The sequence below is a fragment of the Gymnogyps californianus genome, chromosome 4 (genome assembly GCF_018139145.2).
Source record: "Gymnogyps californianus isolate 813 chromosome 4, ASM1813914v2, whole genome shotgun sequence".
NCBI lineage: Eukaryota > Metazoa > Chordata > Aves > Accipitriformes > Cathartidae > Gymnogyps > Gymnogyps californianus.
In genome coordinates, this window is record NC_059474.1 from 51,154,914 (window position 1) to 51,175,899 (window position 20,986).

Here is a 20,986-nt window from a genome sequence, read left to right on the forward strand (position 1 = left end):
CACCGCTGACTTACGCTTTTGAGTCAGATGCAATTAGACAGCTAAGAGGAAAGCTTCCACACACTGTCCTACATACTCTTTCAGGCTTTGAAAAGCAGGAAGGCTCAGAAAAAGGTGGCTAAGAAGATACAACATCACAAACTTGTTTACATGACGAAGGCCTATTAGTAAATGCTAAGGTGCAGGTTATATCCTTTGATACTCCAAGTAGGTAATCTAATTTAGGTTATTATTTGAAGTGCAAAGACGTAGCCAAAAGAAAGCTAAACCACCACACATCCTGCTGGCAGTCCCTGAAATGCAAGTATGAAATAAGCGCACTAATGAAAACTTAAAAAGCAGCCTTTGCTCTTCAAAAAGACTAGCACTGTGCTCTCTGCAAGCTGTTTCATAACAATACTCCCAGTTGACAATCCCACTGCGACACTTCTTCTAGCAAAGCAAGCAAGAACCACGCTGATGGTCATCTTGGTCAAAGTGCTTTTTGTGCAAGGTTAGTCCATTTTATGTTCCTTTCAGCCTTTGCCCCTCCAGAGATCCAAAAATGAGGGACAGGGCAAAGTCCAGTGGACACAGGTAAGTTTGAAGACATTTATTCTGGGCACATTTTAAGACTTCATGAATGTTTTTCAGGTCCACAGCAAAAGTGGACACTTCTGTCAGTCTTTCCCAAATCCCGAGTCAAATTCTCATTTACATTTAAACTGCTTTACACTCCACAGGTACAGAAAAGAGGTGCAGAAAAGAGTGTAAGCACTCGACCTTTGCCTATCTTAAAGTCCATTGGCACAAGCAAAGACACAAAGTGAGAGTGTGTCTATCTCACTGTGCTCTTTCATGAAGTATCACATGAGAAGGTTACTGATATTGAGCACTAAATCTAAGCACAGCCTACAATTTTTGGCATCTTGCCTTCTTTTTATCACAAGGAGAAGCCAAATCTGCCTCTCTCTAGAATCTCTGTACAGGGTAAGAGCATCAGATTATTGCAATTTTGTGACCTAAACAAAATGAGTCCCAACACAATGTCACATCAAGAAGGAACTCACTCACAGCAGGCTCTGAAACTTAATCAAGTACAACTGAAGGAAATGCCCTATAGCTTGGAAGGACAGTCTTTTCACACAGCTTTCACTGTTACTAGTAACTGTGGAATGCATGCCTGGTGCCAGGCACCAGGACGCGCAGCACTTCTGCCACTGTAAGCAGACCCTGTGTTGAAGCATGGTACAGTTTCTGAACTGGTGACACTATAATCAGTGTCTGGCTTGGCTGAGAGGGAAGGAGGGTACATTAGTTTTATTCTACAGCTTGTAAAAGTCAGCAAACTGTCTTCTACTGTGAAGGTCACACAGGAATATGCTGGGCAAATTCTACAGTATTGCAAATTTTTAGGACGTTACATTGGTATCATTTACCTCCTCAGTAAAAGGTAGCTAGAGGGATCATCTTTTGGACCAACACACTCCAAGGTGTTTTGCAAATTGCAAACACCACAGTAACAAACAGACTTTAGGGAAAAGGCATAAAACACTTTTGTCATCTCATTACCAGGAAGTCACTTGCGATCTATGGTTTCAGAACTTAGCAGGAATATAAAAATAAACTTGACCTAAACATGTGAACCTACATCTGAGGTTCCAATCTCCTTGCAAGACTTTTGAAAGACTGGGAAAAAGACTCACTTCCTTTTTCTCTTTCCAAAATGCTTCACTGAATTCAGAAGAAAAAAGCAAAAAGTTGTGGAAAGAGAAAATGACTATGGATGGAATAAGAGAATCATAGCAGAAATACGGCTTCTCAGTTGCCTCATCACAAAGGTTACAAGTGCGGGATCCAGTGCTCCCCATAGTCCAAAATAGCCACTTATGCTTGTACTGTAGGCAAAAATGGCTACCCAAGGGAACCAGATGTGCACTGAAATAAAAAAGACTTTTTCCCACCCTAGTACTAGGCGTCGAATAGTACAGCATGCCAGCTTACCACAGAACTGTCCTGGTTGTCATTAAGCTCTGAAAGCTTGGTGCTGGATTTCTGCCGTTTTGGTTTATTCCTTTCACTAAGATATCCGGAGCTGTTGTCTTGTAATTTTTCTACTTCTTGAGCAGCTAGAATACAGTCTTCAAGATTGCTGAATCCAGAGGGAATGTTTTCTTTGTTGACGACTTCCCTAAAAATAAAAGGGACATTACAACAAGAGGTTGTTTAAAACACTCTCCCGCTACATTTATGGTAGCAATAGAGAAGTGCATCGTGCTGACTGGTGCAGTTCCGGCAACATCTTCTACGCCCTATGAAACCAGTATCTCTGGTTCTTCCTACTGCAGCAAACAACACACACTGCAATGCTAAATCCCATTGAGGAGTGAAAGCCAGGTGTATACATCTCAGGCGAGAAAGCTCTGAGGATCAACGTTTGGGACTTGATTCACTTCCCACTAAAGCCAATGCAGAGAATCCCATTGACCTCACATGGAAGCTGGACTAGCTCCTGGCTGTCTGTGGTATTTTTATAGAGAACATGCAGCATATTTTCCTTTGAGACACGTGCTTTTAATTTAGAAAAGTGATTCACAGCTGCGGTCCAAGGATCTCCTTTGGTGCATGACACCGCATAATCGGCCCTCTTACTCATGTTCTCAAATGCAAGAGCAGGACTGTGGTGCTTTAGCCAAATGCTTGATTCCTATTTGGGAATTACACAAAACAGAAAAGGGAATCCGTCTCTGCAATGGCAACACAACTGCTAGGACAGAGGATTGTTCTGCTATGTTGGGAAGTGAATGGGACAGCTAGCTTTAAGTCATCACGTGATGCACTAGCTGCGACTCCCTGCGCTAGCAGGGTTTGCGCATGTTTTCCAGAAGCCTGGCGTATGGCTTATCTTGCCCTGCACAATTAGCCTCCTGTGTCCTTCAGCATGCAGTTTTCCCTTCACAACCTGTTTAGTAGTCTTCCCTCTACTTCGTGCAATAATGAAGATGCACATACATAACACATCACTACATTATGGGAACAGGAGAAACACAATGCATCTCATTCTTCACCATCCTACCCTGCCGGAGGCTAAAGGCAGGCTGCTTACACTTGACATTGAAACTGGAATGTTTACTAACTGTTGTATGTGCGGCTACCTTATACAGTGCTGTGCAACTCCAAAGCCTGCTTTCATGAACAGCAGGAGAATTTATCTAGACTTGCACTGGTGTGACAAGAAACCAGTTACTCTGTAGTACCTGGACAGTGCCAGCATGACAAAGTATTCAGATCAAAAACAAATCCAGAAAGTTTCAGTGATTTTCTAGATCACGAATCTCTAGGTTTTGTTGGTGGAAGAGAGATACAAAGAGGTATTATGAATCTATGATTAAACTTCTAAGATAACACATTTGCCTTTGTGGAAGTTTTTACAAACCCCTGAGCAGACCAATTACATATACATAGCCTGTAGATCATGTAGTCTGCAAAGCCTGGGAGTTCACGTATGTGTTTTTGCGATAAACACTCTTCCTATCTGAAGTCCCATCTTGTGACATTACAAATGCTCTTGTGATCCATCACAAGGCAAGGAGATGAAGTCACTGACAATCAAAACAACAAGAACAGAAAGAAGTTTTAAAAGGAATTCCCAATTTTGATAATTCACCCAAAGGAGTTCCAGCAATCTGACCTAAGGGAACCAGGGAAAAGAATGTGAACCCTAGCCAGAATTCAAAACTTCCAATGTGCTTTAAATCCTTGGCTCCAGCTTTACAGACCGAACCTGAACAACTGTGACAACCATGGCTAAAGGCAGCTCTGTAACGCAATGTTGAAAAAAAGCGCTGCAGTACTATATGCTTCTAAACACGTACACTAGCCAGTCTCTGACCTACTTACCTGAGAAGCATGTCAGCAGGGCTACTAAACAAGAAAAACTACTTCAGAGCTGCTGCCAGATACTTTGGTGACTTGCAAGTGCTAATTTCCCAGTCCATCTTCACAGCATATTTTCATTCACTGTGGAAATGGCTTTTTATTTTGTAACTATGGATTTTTTTACAACAGTAGCATTGACACATTTTGGTAAATAGCATGGCTGCAACATTAACACGAGGTACTGATGGTTATGCACCTGTATAAAAGCGGCTTCGTATAGGAAGGTGCAGATCCAATAGGATTTGGGAAATTCAGCACCCAGGAAAAAACAGCAAGAGACTAGATGTTTATTTTGGAATCTAACTTGAAATCCTAGCAATCCAATACAGCAGTATACACATTCTTTACAAGAATTAGTGCTGCGTTAAAGCTAGACATATGCGTAAGCACTGATTAGATCATGGCCTTGCAAAGTCTGTAGTTACAGTTCCTCAAAGATAGCTATGCCTTGGGCAAGTGTTTGTTAAGGCTGTGGTGGTAATACATTTGTACCACACAATATATGCCACAAGTAGAGGAGTATGAAAGGAAAAATAGGTATTATTTTTACTCTTTGACAGACATTTAATGAAATTCACCACTAAATCATGTTTAAACTTTGTGTAACAGGGTGGATAAAAATTCTTAAATTCAGATTAATCAAAAGGAAGATTTTTCTACTTTCCGACAAACTCCCAAGTCTCCTCAATAAACCCAAACATAAGCTGTGCCTCCACATACAAAAGGGGAACTTGATCTCATTTTTTAAGACATTCTGAATTCAGAAAAGCATCTAAACCCAATGTTTTTATCTAAAGAAAGTTACAGGCAACAGGGTTAACTGCTTGGGAATTTCCACTAAAGCAACAAATACTGTAATTAAACAATTCCAAATACTGTAATTAAAAAACTCTACTATACTGCGTAAAAAACCCGGATTCTTATCATGCTTTGCACCACTCCATGGCCTCTAATAAACTCCACATTTCCCAGCTCTAACTGATGCAATGGAGCTCTGCACAGGCATTGCAGTCTGCTCTGCACTTTCAACTCAGCACAAGGTCCAGTGTATTTCATAACAGAACTGACATTGCCTTGATAAGAGGACATGACTAGGGTACACTTAATCAAATAGACTTTCCAAAACAAAGAAATCAGGCTCGTACATGTCTCTGTTTCTCCGGGCTTCCTCCTGCTCTTTGTGGTGTCGCCTCCTCTGCCTGGCAGACACATTAGAAGAGGCTGAAGATGTTCCCGATTCAGAGTCCTCTGAACTCTGGCCGCCTGAGCCATGAACATCAAAGAGATGCTGCTCCACGGCTGAGCGGATTGTCTTCTCTAAATACCTGTCAAGCCGAAAAATAAGGTCAATTGAGCTCGAAGACTTTGTGGAGCTCCCTCTCTGCAACAATAAATAAAGCAAGGGTATCCGAGGGTTATGTTTTATTATGACGGCAAGGCAGTATAAAATGTCCTAGGGCTGTGACATCTGCAAAGAGCTAAGCCAAAATCTTCAGATACCCTGATGTTCAGGTCCCTCAGAAGAGCTGAGCCTTCCCAATTCATCTTACTCTTTTTTATCTCTAGGGATGTCTGAACCTCCAGTAAAACAGCTAATTTTACTTACTGCAACTACAGACATTGGTGCCTAACTTTCACCCTCCACTTTAATAGTCCTTGCCCTGACAAAATTGTATTTGCTACCCAGCCATGCTGACACTGGTCAAGTCTCTTGTGCAATCTGAGCTCAGTAAGGCAATGGATCATCTGCAAGAAGGTGATTCACTGCTGTCTCACAGAGGGATGAGAACAGGCAAACAGTACCTCACTACAAACTCCTCATATGCTTAGCTCGGTGACCAAGCATGGATTTGGTTCTGAGTTCATGCTGGTTTTGCACTGTTCTTGTGCCATGAATGCACCCACAGCCACACTTGACTTACTCTGGTGTGAGATCACCATCACACCCACTGGCAGTAAGAGGGCTTCCACACAAGCCACAGCAAGGGAGCCTCTGCAGTTGCATCAGTTAAAGATGTGAGACTCCTGGCACTTTCAACACAACCACATCTCCCTTCATTTTGGTACTGACATTTTCTTGTAATATTTCATTCCTTCCTTCCTTAGTCAGAGGAAGTTTTTATGGGCAAAATCTAATTTTTTTTCCCCCCGAAAAGATCATTTGGAAACACATTTTTGTACATCCCTGCCTCATCCCTGTTTCTTGCAATGCTTTAAGTAGTCTGCTGAAGAATGAGTTTTTCAAACATGCCTGTCCAAAGTCCATATATAGCTTCTAGTGCTTTTTCCATAATTAAAAAAATTATTTGCAGGATTTGCTGGTTAATTTTCAACTGAGTAGCTATGAGTATGGGAACCTGTACCTGGGCTGACTTCTCCAGGGAATTTACAAAAGCTGTTGCTAAGTTGCTATAGTTGTTAAGTCTGTTGAGACTGCAGTTCCCGAAAAAGTCAAAAGATCTTAGCAACTGCAAAAAACCACATGGTTTAACTAGGCAAGTATGTCTGTGTTTCATGTATTGACAAGAATCAGTTCTGCAAACCCATCAGCCATTGGGAATTTCCAGCTCTGGCAAGGGAGCCAACTGGTTAGCTCTGCTGCTCCCAGTTATGGTAGTGGGGTCAAGCCCTGCCCTCTACTGGGATGCAACAGGGCACAAACAAGAGCAAGAGGATGACAGTGCGAATGGCTTCTCTAAATATGCAAGTTCTGCCTAACCAAAACATTGAAGGCACAGTGCAAGGGAAGAACCAAGGGCCTGAGAATTTTTCAGAAGGAAGTGATTTATTATCATTGCAGATGTGTTGGTTTGGCAAACATTGTCTTTTGTGTGCGTATCAGAATAACCCTTAAAGAGAAATCAAAGAATAACCAGCAATACTTTAAAAAGCTCCAATACACAAAAAAGGTAGCTACAAAATTGTAAAAGAGACACTTACTCTCCTGTAGCAGGAATGTTACTACTGACTTGTGATACGTGGGCACTGTGTAAAAGAAAAAAAGAGGAGAAAGTTAGATCTAATTATCACAATAAGGTCTCAAAAGCCCTTGTTCTTTGCAGTGCTAAGATTTAAAGGTCTGAGCTGTCTCAACAACAATTGCATGCGCATACCACAAGTTTTCCCCTTAAGGAATTTTCACTCCCACGGTGACGTGGCGCATTTTGACAATGCCAATATCCTCAAGAATTAATTTCCCTGTCATCCCTTGCAGTAGGCCAAGGTCTAACGGAAAGTATTTCAATCTCAGCACGCTGCAGATTTTTTTGCTTTCTTCTGAGCTTTCTGCTGCTGCAGGTTGTTTTAGCCTCATCACAAAAGTCCTTGCCTTTTGAGGCCGACTTGAAAATGTATACACTGTGAAAGGGGACTTAATATTTAAGAATCTTTAAATATCAATGGAAGACAAAGGCAAAATACAGGCTTTGCACAGTTCTCCTCCTGCCGCTCTCTGATACTCATGTTCTTTGCTTCACATTTTTAAAAATAAAATGTATGGTCTCTTCTTTCCCTTTTCCCTCAGTCTGTTTTCAGGCTCAGGAAGAGCTGACGTGACTGTATGTGTCACTGCTTGCTGTTTAAAGCCCTTCTGAACAAGCTGACGTGCCACCTCGCACAGCTGTCACTGCTTTCCTCCCTCCGCCAAGCTGAGTCTCATCCTGCCCCCTCTTCCCCCATGCTGACTCGGCTCTGCAGATAAGGTGACACTTTTTGCCTATTCATCCCTCCTGTGATCTTTGTTAAGTCAAATAAGTTACAGGCTTAGGGGTTTCATTTCAGTTTATCCCCATATCAGCAGAGGAATTAGCAGTACAACTGACTGATATATCCCAATAAAATGGCACCGTGTGGGCCAGGGTATGAGCTAGGCTGGATGCAAGATGTGCTTCCTGCCAAAACAGCCATTCATTGCTTTCAGTCTTTACCAGTTTCTCCCAAACCGTTTCAATGAAGAAGAACCATCAACAGCTGACTTCCCTTCACTGACCAAAGGTTTCCTCTCTGCTTCCCTCAAATATTTCGCACTTCACCGTACAGATCTAGAGCTAGCTAAGAAGCTGCAGCACTCTCAGATGATAACCACTCTGTGGCTTTCCTGGCTTTGAGTGTCACTTGTGGCAGAAGGCAGGCGACAGAGGACAAGAAGGGTAAACAAGAGGCCACTACAGCCAGTTTAACAAAACCAACAAAACAGCCTAACTCCTATAGTGAAGTACAAACCCCACAAACACCCAGCTGCAAATCAGACTCGCAATACGCTTCAGCTTCCTTTGGCTGAGCCAGTGTGTTCACCACAGTTTGGGTAAAGCAGTGTGCCCTAACCACACATGCATCCCTTCCAGTCCTGGCTTCACTCGATGTTCATCTCCAGCCCAGACACAGGTCCCTGGAGCATGCGGTGGCACAGCATGAAAGCAGTCACAGATTTGCCAGTATATCCCACATTACCTGCACAGCACCCAAGCAGCTGTGTCATTCAGATGATTTTGTGAACAGAAGACATACCAACAAGTATTACTGTACTTATTACTATGGACATGCAATCTGCATATAGGAAAAAAATAATTGCAAGATCCCTCTCCTCCCACACATAACATCTTGACTATTAACTACTGGATGGCTTTGCAATTTGAAGTGCACATTTCAAGCACCCTACTCGCTTTCCTGTTCACTTACATAAACTATTTGGCCTCTTCCCAGCCCAAAACTAATTTTTAAGACCTGGCCTCCTATGGGAGATGGATTAGCAAGTAAGATGCAAGCGTGGTAGGCTAAACCACATTATAAGATAAAATTCATGCGCTGGCTCCTGCTCCTACATGTGTGGGAGTAAGTTAATATTGTATCAACTTTCTATAATATTTACATGCAATCCATACTGAGTGGGGATTTCATATCACACCTTTCTTCTCTGTTTTCATGTCAGGAAAGTGGTGGTAGAGGGGGAGATAGGATTGTTGGGATTCCAGGTTTTTTAAAACATCCCTAGGATGTAGGTATATCTACCCATCAGACAAGACAGAGGATCTCAGGAAACAGCTCTTCCCTCTATTTCCAACAGGATTCATACCGTGCAAAAATGCAAACTCCTGCTTCACATAAACTTAATGAAAGGCTAGATACTGTACGTGAGTAAAACTTCATGCCGTTAACTCCATCTGCGGTGTTCAAGGCCAACAGTCACTATCTGCAAACCACTCACATCATTACTGAAAACACACTAGCTTCTTTACACAAAAAGTAGTAAAAAGAATCAAAAGATAAAGCTGCAAAAATATCTAAGTAAAATGCCAAAAATTTTCATAACACCCCAGTACATTCTGTAGTTGTCTAATTCTCAGTTAACTGTGTTCTTTACTAACACCAATTCAGTTTTAAGTCTATTAACCTTGCTAATTCATAATGAGGCATATCTGTGTAACAATTACTTTGTGGTATCTAGAAAAGCCCTACTCATTCAATACAGATTCTGTTGGAGAGCCAGTAATATGGTGATTTTTAAACTACCGACAAGTAACAAGGAAATATGCATGCAGCTACATGCCAACTGAGTGGATGACTACAAAATGAAGTTCTGACATTCTGATCTTATTATATTTCCCTTCTAAATACTGCTTCCTTGTATACTGAATATAACTTTATTCTTACCCCTGTGATATTTTAATGCTCTTTTATTAGCCCCCTCTATAAGACAGAGATTTTAAATCAGAGTTTTTCCAGATACACTAAAATTCTTTTAATTCCACAATTGGTAACTTTCCTTGCTATTTCATTTTGAAGCTTAATTTAAATGCATTGCTAAACCACTTGATTTACTCTGCAACAACCTTTTTTACATCAAGGAAGTTCACATCCAAATCAAATGGTGGAGGGGAGAGAGTTACACAGTGGCTTTAGGATTCGAGCCTGCCCAGGGACAGAGCAGGAGGTGCTTGAGTGTGTTAGCACACTTGGGGAAAAGCACAGCCCTGTAAGGATTTCCCAGCCCAGAAGAGCAACCAGGCAGGCGGGGTGTATCCTGTGGGGTTTTCCAGACTTCCTGGGTGGCAAAAGATGCTCTGCCATTGGATTTATGCTTCACAGAGCAGGCGAGGCGAGCCGTGCCCAGAAGAGCCCTCTTGGCATGCCTGCCTGTGCAGGCAGCTGCCTCGGAAGGGCTGCTTTGCTCAGTAAATCATCTGGACAACGGGAACTCATGTTCTGCTGCGGTTAATTATTTTCTCCTCATGTCTGCTCCATTTCACTGATACGTATGGTCAATTATCTCCACAGATAGATTATCTTTATTGAATTATGCAGCTGCTGCAGAGCACGCTGAGAAACAGCAACTTTCAATAGAAATTAAAGGTTCTCCTTGGGTGACAGAAAGCAGAAGGAGTGTTTCCCAGTACTGGGGATTTTTACTTTCAGAGAGCCAGCCACAAAACCTGCATCAAGGCACACAGCTGTTTTAAGCACTATAAACTTTTGAACCGGCTTCTTATGACCCTCACGCTTTTCCTTTTGGGAAGTCTGACCTCTAGCACTTCCCAGCGTTGTCTAACTTGTTTACCAAAGTCTTTTGCTCACTTTCAGAGGTGCCCCATCAGCTCTGGATAATGTCTTGCTTCACACCTAAGGTAAACTCATACTGCATGGCCTCTTCTCCCATTCCATTTCAACCTCAAATATGGGAGGGTGGTATTTTCCAGCACCTTTAAACGCATTAAATCTCCCCTGCCCCCTCTAACTAGTACTCTCTAGGCTTAAAAGATATGCACCGGAGTGAGAATTATCTCATGCAATACCTGCACCCTGTTTGGTCTGCACTGGGCATCTTGTGACAGCAAGCAAGCAACTGAGTTGGATATCAACCCCCCCCTCCTGTTTTTTTCATTCAAGGCACTATTGAGCAAAATGTATTAGCATCCAGGTATTAAAAGAGCAAAGTAAAAACATCAACCAGAGCAAACTAACTTAATGGCATAGTATTTTCCCAGATTGGGGTTTCATTTATGAAGCCAATGAATTAATTCCTGACCACACTTAATGGCCTAAATCATAAGCTATACTTGCAATCTGGAACTAAGGCCACTCATTGCTGAGATTTATTTACAATCCATCTGCTTTATTCAGGAAGCAAAGCTTTTTTTTCCCCCTGTTTTTGTTTTTTTAAAAGCCAAGCACAACAGTAAGAAAGCCTCAACAGATGCAAAAACTTGTTACCATTTTGCCATTCCAGCAAAGCAGAGGATGTTTAAATGGCTTTGACATTTCAGACAGGAAATATCTGAAGTCCTCCTGAATATATTATTCCAACCCGTGACATAGGAAATTCCTTTTTCATAGGTATTTATATAGTCTAAACACTGTTCACTCTCCACAACTGTTGCACACTGCGACATGCAAATACTGCAGACTCACATGGGATCTATTTTAAGACAACTACTTCATTTGACACACATTCCTCAAAGAGAAGGATTGTGTCTGCATATAAAATGTGACAATAATGAGTTTAAAAATAAAGAGATGTGCTCTTTGTTACTGGGATGTCCCATCACACAGGACACATTTTCAACGTTTTCTCAGCACCTTCATGCTTTCACAAGCTCAGATCCAATTATCCTTCTTACTATGCAGAAAACTAACCCCACTAAAAGCAACTGTTTCATTTTCTTCAGGATTCCTGCTGTTTTTCACTTGCACTGGGATCACCCTTCATGATGAGTGCACACTGACACCTACTGCTTGGAGCAGAGACAACCCTGAAGGCGATTCATACATGCCACCCGATTTAGCTCAGTGGATTTGGATGGCTGTGTCTGTGAAAGTTCCTCTACAGAGAAGGGAAACACTCCTCTGGGGGCCTCAGACCCGCACAGTAGCTGGACACTGCGAGCAGGGGCACCCAGCAGCCTGGTGTTTATTTTCAGCCAGTGCTGATGTGATGCAGGACATTAATGTGCATCACACAACGTAATCATGATTTGTAAAAGGGCCCAGCACTCCTGTGGGCCTGAGGAGCTCTTATGGCATGTCCCACCGAGGAGGAAGTGTCCAGTGGGAAGGGTGCCAAGCAAATTTCTGAGCAGGCGTGATATCTAGAACAAGATTTTTCAGTTTCTTCAGAAAATTGACCTGAGAACGAACAGAGTAAAACATCTTACCCAATATACTACAGGCTAAGAATACTTGACTTGCATTATATAAAAAGAGTTGTCTCAAATAACAACTGTTAAAAGGAGAAAGAGTCAGCTGTACTGAATACTGCCAACAGGACATTAGTACTTCAAGGAAAAGAAGTACTAAAACAGGCAAAACTGTCCAACACCTTGCCCTGCACTCATGGGTATCTAATGCAATTTTTGGCATTGCTTGTGATGTCAGCTCTCATCGCAATTTCAGTTTAATGCTCTGCATGTTAACAAGGAAACTCCACACTACAAAGCTTTTGCTTTTTTCCCCTCTAATATCACCCTGGTTTATCTCAGGATGCACTCATCAGGAAACTCCTCTGAAACCATCTATGTGACTAACGTCAATTCTAAAGCATATATGCCAGCATGAAGCAGGTCTGTATGTTCCCTGTCTTCTAAAAACTCATTGCACATGTTGAGTAGAAGTGTGCTTAAAGGGAATTGCCGTTGCCAGATGCTGCTCATTACCTGAAACTGCACACTGTGTCTCAGTACTGATTACTCACTACAGCTGGCATTCATAGTCTTATTACAGAATTATACAAGGAGTAGTGCTACACATTTTTTAACAATCTCAACTCCCTTTACCACAAGGTTTCGTTACAAAAGGTTCTGGAACATAAACGCCCTTCAGGCATGACTCCTTGGAACAATCAATCACCCAGCAACGTTTTCCTCTGCTTTTAACAGTGCAGAAATCTCCTTGCCTGGTATTGAGCACAGCTGAGTCAAATTGTCTTACCAAGGAGTACAGAGAGGGAGAGGATAACCCTGGTCAGCAGCAGGTGAATGGATTCAAACTCCAGATCTCACAAACTGGTCAAGCCCACCTCACCCTTGCAATGCCCAACAGAAGAGGGCTCCAGCTATAAAATGTCTAATTTCCTGCCCAAAGTTACTCATAGCCTGTTTGTACACATTTTCTCTTGCATCAGTATTGTTAGTTAACATAAACAATCCTTCCCCTCTGTCTAAAACCCAGAGGGAATATGTGTACTCTGGTTCATTTCTTATGGTAAATAAGCCTTCCCCACTGTTTTCTCCATCTTGTAACAGGGTCTGCCCACTTCTTTAATCATCTTCACAAATCTAATGCCATTGGAACATGAGTTACTGAAACTGTATGAGGCCTCATCTGACTCTTATACAAGGGCATCCATACTTCCTCTAAGTATACTGAAAATACTTCACTTTATATATCCACTGTCATGTGATTACTTCAACTTGAATATTTTCATCCTGTGACTCCCTTCCATCCCTCCATGAACAAGTATGCCCACACCCTTTTCTTCCCTGGCATTTCCAAATGTGAGGAACTCCTCTTTCATGTCATGGATTTTCATTATTAGTCCTGAGATGTATGACTTTATTACCTATGTTATTATTTTTCATCCTATATTTCATGCCTATCTTTGTATGTATCTGTATCTATCTCAATCATCCTATATCATATCTCACTGTCATATATTTTCTCCCAGAAGACACCCCTATCCCATTCACCCCTCCTAAATTTCTGCTATAAGCCCAATTCATGAGCATAATTCTATTTTATTATGCCTGTGGCTATTAAAGAAAAAAAGTCCATGACACTTAAGGAGCTCCACTAGCAATTTCCTTCCTCTCCTACCAGCAATACCTGTAGGTCTCACCCCCTCTCTACCCATCTTTAAGCTCTAGTACTAATGCCCATTTTCTCCATACAGATGGCATGATATAAAGCATTTTGCTGACATCAGACAGTTTAGGTATACTGCTTTTCTTCCTCTCTCTGGAAAGTCTTATAAAAAATATTTTGGTTGTACTAGTATCATCTCTCTTGACAAACCTATGTCACATTTTGCCTCATTTACCACTTACTCTCATACCATTAATGACTGCTTATTCCCTTACATAGCAGCAGTGGTGATTAATTCTATACTTGGTCATGACTTTCCCTATGTCTAAAGAAAAAAACCCCAAACAAATCCACAACCCTAAATCAGTGCCATTTTAAGAAATAGTGTATTGGTGGCATTCTGACAGTTCTGACAAAATTAAGACCTCGAGCATTTGCCTTATGGTTAAAAATAACATCCAGGGAAACATCACCACTGCTAACTGACATGGTACAGCGCTGAAGAATCAAGTCTCTGGTTTGATCCTACCAAAACTGGTTTACAGAGGGACACAACGCTCCTTCAGTCTGGCAAAAGCCAAGTATTACGCAGTGTTTGGAAGCTAAAGAGCTCTTGTTCCCATTTAATTAACTTGTTGCATAATGATCTATATGGAACTACTGTATAAATGCAGCAGCAACCGCTCTGTACATACACATTCATGATTCACTTGAAGGATTACTTGAACAGTATTTCAAACAATGTAAGTGTGGCTGGTAGCAGTACAAATAGATTTGACCATCAGATGGCTAAAGCAGTCAGTCTCTCCTTCCTTTTCCATGGTGTGAAATGCAATTCCTACATGTGTGAGGCACAGCTCTGGGGCAACAATTAGAACATTCAAAATTGCACAGAAAAAACTGGCCACCCACTCAAGTTGTCAGTTGTTGAAGCACCATGAATTGCCCAGCCAGCACCAGCTCTCCTGCCAAATTAACTGCACTTGGCAACCGACCTCAGGAGTACACATTTCTGATGTGTGATAAATAGCAGCAAGACTTACAAGCTGTTAGCTTTATTCACAAGTAATTGTGTCTCAGCAATGTTACAAAAGACACAAGCTTGGCATGAAGCCTTATGTCGCAAGGTGTGCTGCTCCCTCTCTGCTCCTACTAGCCATTTCTTCACTTTCCAACTATGTGTTTATTCCTGACTGTTCCCTTCCTATTTGCAAGATATATTCCCACGGAAAGGCATCCCTTCATTCCAATGGACACACTTGCTCTTTGTTCCCCAACCTAATATGCCCACATAGCTATTTAAAATTTCCAAACCTGCTTCCTCCATCTCAGAAATGTCCTGCTTTGATACCAGTTTCCTCAGGGCCACTCCTTGCTCCTCATCTCCTCGGCAATCCTGACAAGGCCAGCTGAAGAGAATCTCCTTCCTGGATCATTTTTCCATGATCCAGGAAAGGGCTTGGAAGGACAGTTTTAAGCAGTAAGGCAGATGGAAATGTAATGAAAGCCTACAATCATTTGAAGGTTGCATCTAGCCAGAAAGAAAGATGGGGACTACTTTCAATAGAAAGACAGGGTGAGGATTTAAACTGGGGAAAACTTGTGACAGGGGAATGTATGCAGCTACAAAATAATCCCCCAAAGGAAAATGCAGAACCTCCTCGGACAGTTTGGAGCTTCTGAAGCACAGACTAGGCAACATCTGCACAAATACAATAAAGGGAATGATGGTGAATCAACAGGAAGGCAGACAAGACCATGCAACCAGGCTAGTCCATGAACAGTTCACTGACCCACATTTCTGCAAAGTTTTAATGCAAGTCTCCATATTAATAGTATGCATGAAATGCACACTTTCTGTAGTTTATGTCAGAAAAACTCCTTAATAAAAAACCCAAGCTACAAAGGTAAATAGGAATATATGCAAGAGAAGTAACAAATTTAAGAGATCACTGTAAGAATTCCAAATATCACTGCTCTCACAAAAAGCACCACAGGGATTTCTTTTTATTTGTTTAAACTCTGCAGAGATCAAAGAACCCAATTATAATATCTGGCCCTTCCTCCTCTGCAGCCCTTCACTGTTAATTGCCCTGGCTCCTGTTCTTCCACTAAGTATAAATGAAAGCACTAGAATTGAGCCCGCTACTGAAGCAAGCAGAGAAAACTTTCACTGATGTCAACAGAATTAGGCCACTTTTACAAGCAGTGACTTTGCCCTCCAGTTGGCAAAACAAGAAACGCAATTTGTTCAAATGCAGCGCAAGCGCCATTCCCTCCAGGCAGGCACGCTGGAGACCCAGGCACTCTCCTGCTTTTCTGGGCTGCAGCAGAGGAGCAGTTGCTGTATGGGCTGCTGACTCACCATCTGGTTCCTGGTTTCTTTCCGAGCAGCACACACTGCCAGTTCCTCAAAGCTTGTGGCAAAAATCTCTCCTGTGCCCACAGATTATAAGCTACTCATGACGGGCATCTAAGCTACATAATGAACTGAAGAAAAGAGGAAACAAACGTCCATCTTCTAATTAAGAATTTACAAGACTGGCATTAAACCCTGAGCCTCGTCTCTAAATACAAAAAAATTGCAACAGAGTTTGTATCTCTGAAGACTCATTCATCCCACTAGCTGAGCAATAATTATGAACTTAACATTAATCTTCAGTTTGATTACAGTCTGTTCAGCATTTCTGGCATCACTCCCCACATTTAATTCCAATAACGAGTCAATCCCACACAGAAAAATAAATTAAAACAATTGAGTAAATACCTCACATAGAAGGGTGACATAGGCCGCTCATCTTCTTGGGAGCTAAAAACAAAACATATTTTTTAAAGTTAGTATGCAGCTCTGTCTCGTATTTGCAGTTCAAGATACTCACTCTTAAAAAGCAGAGGTAACAAAAGTGAAACAGTACACCTGTTACAGAGGTAACACTTAACGTCTACTTTGTCCTCTGGTTGTACTCATGGAAGAAAGCTTTAAGTTACATTCCTTAAATCCTGAGAATCCAACTCATTTCTCAGTGTCCACAAACATGGTGTAACGGATCTCCTGCTAGACGGCCAGGAGTCACTCTGGTTCTGCAGCAGTGCAAGGACTATTCCCATAGCAACAATAAAGCATTTTGCCAGCAAAACCACCAGAGCCTTTTGCCATCTGCTGTTCCAGAATTAAACAACCTGCCTATTAAAGCAAAATTTGAGAGAAAACCATATGACATCTTGAGAGACCAAAGAAACAGCCATGGGTGTATGTATGAGGCTACAAATTCCCCAGTTTTATTGCTCTTGTGGAAAGCCGATTTGACTATGCTGAAATTCCCCCAGGCTTGAGATCAGGGGCTGCCATCGGCTGGCGTGGAGCTCCCTTGACAAAATGGTGTTTCAGTGGTCAGCTGACCTGGCCCAAACATAACTACCTGGTGAGTGGCTGATCAGTTCCCTGATCCAGCTCATCATGCCTGTGCTGGCACAAGGGTAAGAAAACAGCTGCTGGGGTGCTGAAGCTTAAAGGTGTGATGGACTGATGGTTTAAGTCAATTTCAGACCGTGCTGCTGTAAGAGGGGGTTCAGATGAATTTCACCTAGTCATTCCAACCAGACAAATGGTCAGCCTTGCAGGGCATTTAAGCCTTGTAACTCTCCAGAGCAGGACACTCGCCTTCCTCCAAGCATGCAGGAAATGCCACCAAGGTTGATTCTTCCCCAAAGGACTTTTAAGTGGGTCTGCTGAAGAGCACAGCAAGTTCACCAGAAAGGCAGAAAAGATGGGAAGCTGCATACGTTACTTTAAACAAAAGCAGAAAGGATAACATCCCACAGGTGCTGGAAACCAAGCACTTCCCTGCTGCTTTCCTGCTGTTCCAGCAGCCTGGGACTGCGCCAGCACTCAGTGATTTGCCACAGGTACTCAGCCACAGGTCCCAGGGCATTGCCGCGCTGTGAAGGCATCCATCGCTTTTGAGCTTGTTCAGAGGATGAGAGAATATGGGAGAACGCTCTAGGTGAGGTAAGCTCAGCTTCAAACTCAAGTCACCCGGGGGCTTTGATCACCCCAACACCCCGACCAACTTCAACAGGGATCTGAAGTAGATCACGCTTGAACAGTTTTTGAAAAGCCAGCCTGAGTCCATTATCTCTTGAATTTTGAAGGATTTTATTTATCGGTTTATAAAAGCTTCTCTAAGCACAGAATAGAGGGGAAAGGAACATCTCCGTGGGTTTTGTAGCTAGGACATCAAATACTCACAGGTACCTTTTGCAGCTTCCACCAGAACCAGCAGGAAGCTCCCTCAGCAAGACAAGCTGAAACTGGCCTGCAGCCAGGTAAGCACCCTGCTCTCACACTGTATGTAGCCAGAGGCAGATTTCACCGTGGCTCATTTCGAACCCAGCCAATGTTATAACAGATCCACAAATATGAATGCCAAATTCATCCAGGGGGCAAGAGCATGAGGGAGGAGGCAAGATGCAAGGGAGTCGGAAAGACCAGGAAGGAGGGTGGACAGACAGACAGATGAGCAAGCCAGTGTGCCAGAAAAAAAAAATCACAGGGGTTTAATTCTGCACTATTTCGACCCCCCCCTACAGTACGCAGAGATTCATAAAGAGACAACTACCGACATCTACAAAAAAGACCTTCCAGCATGTCACATGGGAAGCTCAAAATACTGCTTCAAGGGTAACACCAAATACCACAGACCGGAAGGAAGAGAAGCTGCTTCCGAAATCTGCGTGGTCTGCCAAAACTCACATTGCCTCTGTAACACAACAGTGACTGGGCAGTTTTCAGCAGCTCCCCAAGAAGACTGGGAGCACAGCTGCTACTGGAAACTTTGCTGCCACTGCCACAAGCCTGTCTTCAGCAGCTCGAGCAAGTTGCAGTCAGCCACTGCTGCAGGAGCACTGAACGCTGCTGTTGCCCTCCTCCTCCGACACCCGGCCAGCACACGGAGCAGTGCAGAGCAGGCTGACAGCACCTGCCTGCAGCAAGGTAGGTAACGCAGCTGCCTGTCTGTGAACTGAGGGAAAGATCACCTGAAGGATCTTTGCGAGAAACTGCTACGGCTTTGAGACTGCCTGGAAAAAGTGGAGAGGAACATAGAAGTGCCCATCATTGCCATTCCCAGAAGACGACCTGCAACAAAAGCATGGGTAAGAACCTCTGCCAGGTACAGGCTCCCTCCCTGATGGTATGCACAGTCTCTCAGCTTGCATGCATAAGTTATCTCTTTATTTAGCACTTACGGAATATACTTTTTTTTTTTTTTTTTTTTTTTTTAAGTGTAAAGAAGCTACTTTAAACTCACAAAGCTGCTGGTAAAGTTTTTTGCTATGTTCAGTTCATTATGTTAACGGCTGCACTTGTAATCTCAATGCAAACAAGTCCCAGTGGTGGACACAAAACATGAAAAATGTTTTCTCATGTAGAGAAAAGTTCACAGCATCATCAAGATTTCTGTGCATTAATGCAGCTTCAAATGACAACACCAAATGCTGCTTTGTGTACAAGTGGCAGTTGTCAAAGCTGCACCAAACATGCTTTCTTTTCCATCATAAAAACCCTTCCTCATGTCAGGGCTTGTAATTAACTTCCAAGTCACAGAAGCACAATGATACTGAAAAAGCCCAAATAACTTTCTCATATTCATACTCCCACTAGTTGCTTTGACAGATGAGATGGAAAAGTAGTATTCAACAGGGACTCTGAAACCTCTTGCATTTCCTTCCTTTTCTTCCACAGCAAGTAAAACCGCTGCTCCACAAGTTCAAGGAAGTTTTATACCTGTACAACAACCCACTATCCACTCATACAAAGTAACTGAGGAGAAACAAGTATTTTAAGAACATTAGCTGGAAATGGGGGAGAAAGAAGCTCTAGAGAAGTCAGAAACCAAATACCAGTTTCATTTAGATCATCATGTTTCAAAATTTCACATGGTTGATAAGAATTGTAGCTATGCATAACCTCTCTTATCCAATAGTGCTTTATAGTTTTTACACGTGCAGCACTAATCAGTAGCTGCATATGGGATGAAGAGCTCCAAGCTAACTAGTATGAAGTGTAGACTTTTGAGAAAACCATAAAAGTCTTTTAACTTTAAAAAGATCTCCTGCATCTGAGTAAAGCACATTATCCAGTTCCCCCCTAAATCATTAAAAACAACATATCCCAAACATCTTTCCCTAAATTCATGTACCTTAGTCAACTCATCTGCGCAAGCTGGAAGACATGAGCTGTGTCAATTACAAACAGATTTAAACCAGCTATTCCACTTAATTCACAATCCCTCAAATTAGATGCGAGACGACCAAGCCCTACTGCGATCACTTAGCACACAAGGATTCTGTTTTGATTAAAATACTTTGTGAATTAATTATTCGTGTTGTAAGGTAATAAACTGATGTGCTTATACACACAAGCACAGATTAGTTTAATGAAAGAAATGAAAATTGTGTGTGAGAGGTTTTAAACCTGTGTATCTAATCACATAGTTTTGGACATAAAAGAGACAGGCAAGCAAGCAAAAATGTCCAAGATATGAATCATAAATGATCACCAGTTGGTATTACACAATAAACAGGCTAGAAATTGGTTTAAAACCTTCCACGCAGGACTCTTCATCACTATCACTCACACTATGCTGATTAAAAACCAACTGTTTACTTGTTTTTAAAACACCTTGTACTGAAGAGTTTATTAGTATTGCTAGGAAGCCCTTTCTACCATGTATCCTTTCAAAAGAAAATGCTAGAAGTCATTAAGATATGTTTAACATTTAACCGTACTGTACTTGGGCTGCATAATTCCTCTTTGGTTAAAGGGATATACAACACCTCCAGAAAGAAAGGAAAGCTTAATACCTGGCACAGTGACCTGGCAAACCAAGCCAGTCATCCACAATATGGAGAGGACAAGTCATTCTGATGTGCATCTCTTACAGTCTAAATTTCTACCTTGCCCAGCAAAGAATTTATCCATTAGCCAAGCAGGTTTAGTAGTAAATTAGGTGTTGGGTTTTTTTTTTTTTTAATACCCTCAAAGTTCTGTCCAGCTTTACACATGCTTTATGGCCAGAAGGCACTGAAGGGATGAAATAACTTTAAAAAAAAAATCAGTTATTTATTCAACTATCACTGATTACTTGGCCAAGCAGGTGAGTGCAAAATACAGCAGTCTCTTTCTTCTCAGAGAAATACCTAGCTCCCCTAAGCCAAGGGATTAAACAGAAATGAATTGCTCTTTCATGCAATACTTGGGAGAGCAATTTCTCAC

General features: G+C 42.1%; 1 protein-coding gene across 3 annotated transcripts in view; it reads right to left on the reverse strand.

Annotated features, from left to right (window-relative positions):
• The window catches only part of FAM13A (family with sequence similarity 13 member A), a 135,290-nt gene that overhangs the window by 33,516 nt on the left and 80,788 nt on the right, over positions 1-20,986 (reverse strand). For 2 of the 3 annotated variants that reach the window (XM_050895361.1, XM_050895362.1), the window contains 4 exons: positions 16,478-16,519; positions 6,859-6,903; positions 5,064-5,243; positions 1,984-2,170 (listed from right to left, as the gene is read on the reverse strand). In XM_050895361.1, coding sequence (XP_050751318.1) covers positions 1,984-2,170; positions 5,064-5,243; positions 6,859-6,903; positions 16,478-16,519 — 454 coding nt within the window. The remainder of the gene's footprint in view (positions 1-1,983; positions 2,171-5,063; positions 5,244-6,858; positions 6,904-16,477; positions 16,520-20,986) is intronic. The other variant, XM_050895360.1, reaches the window with a different exon arrangement.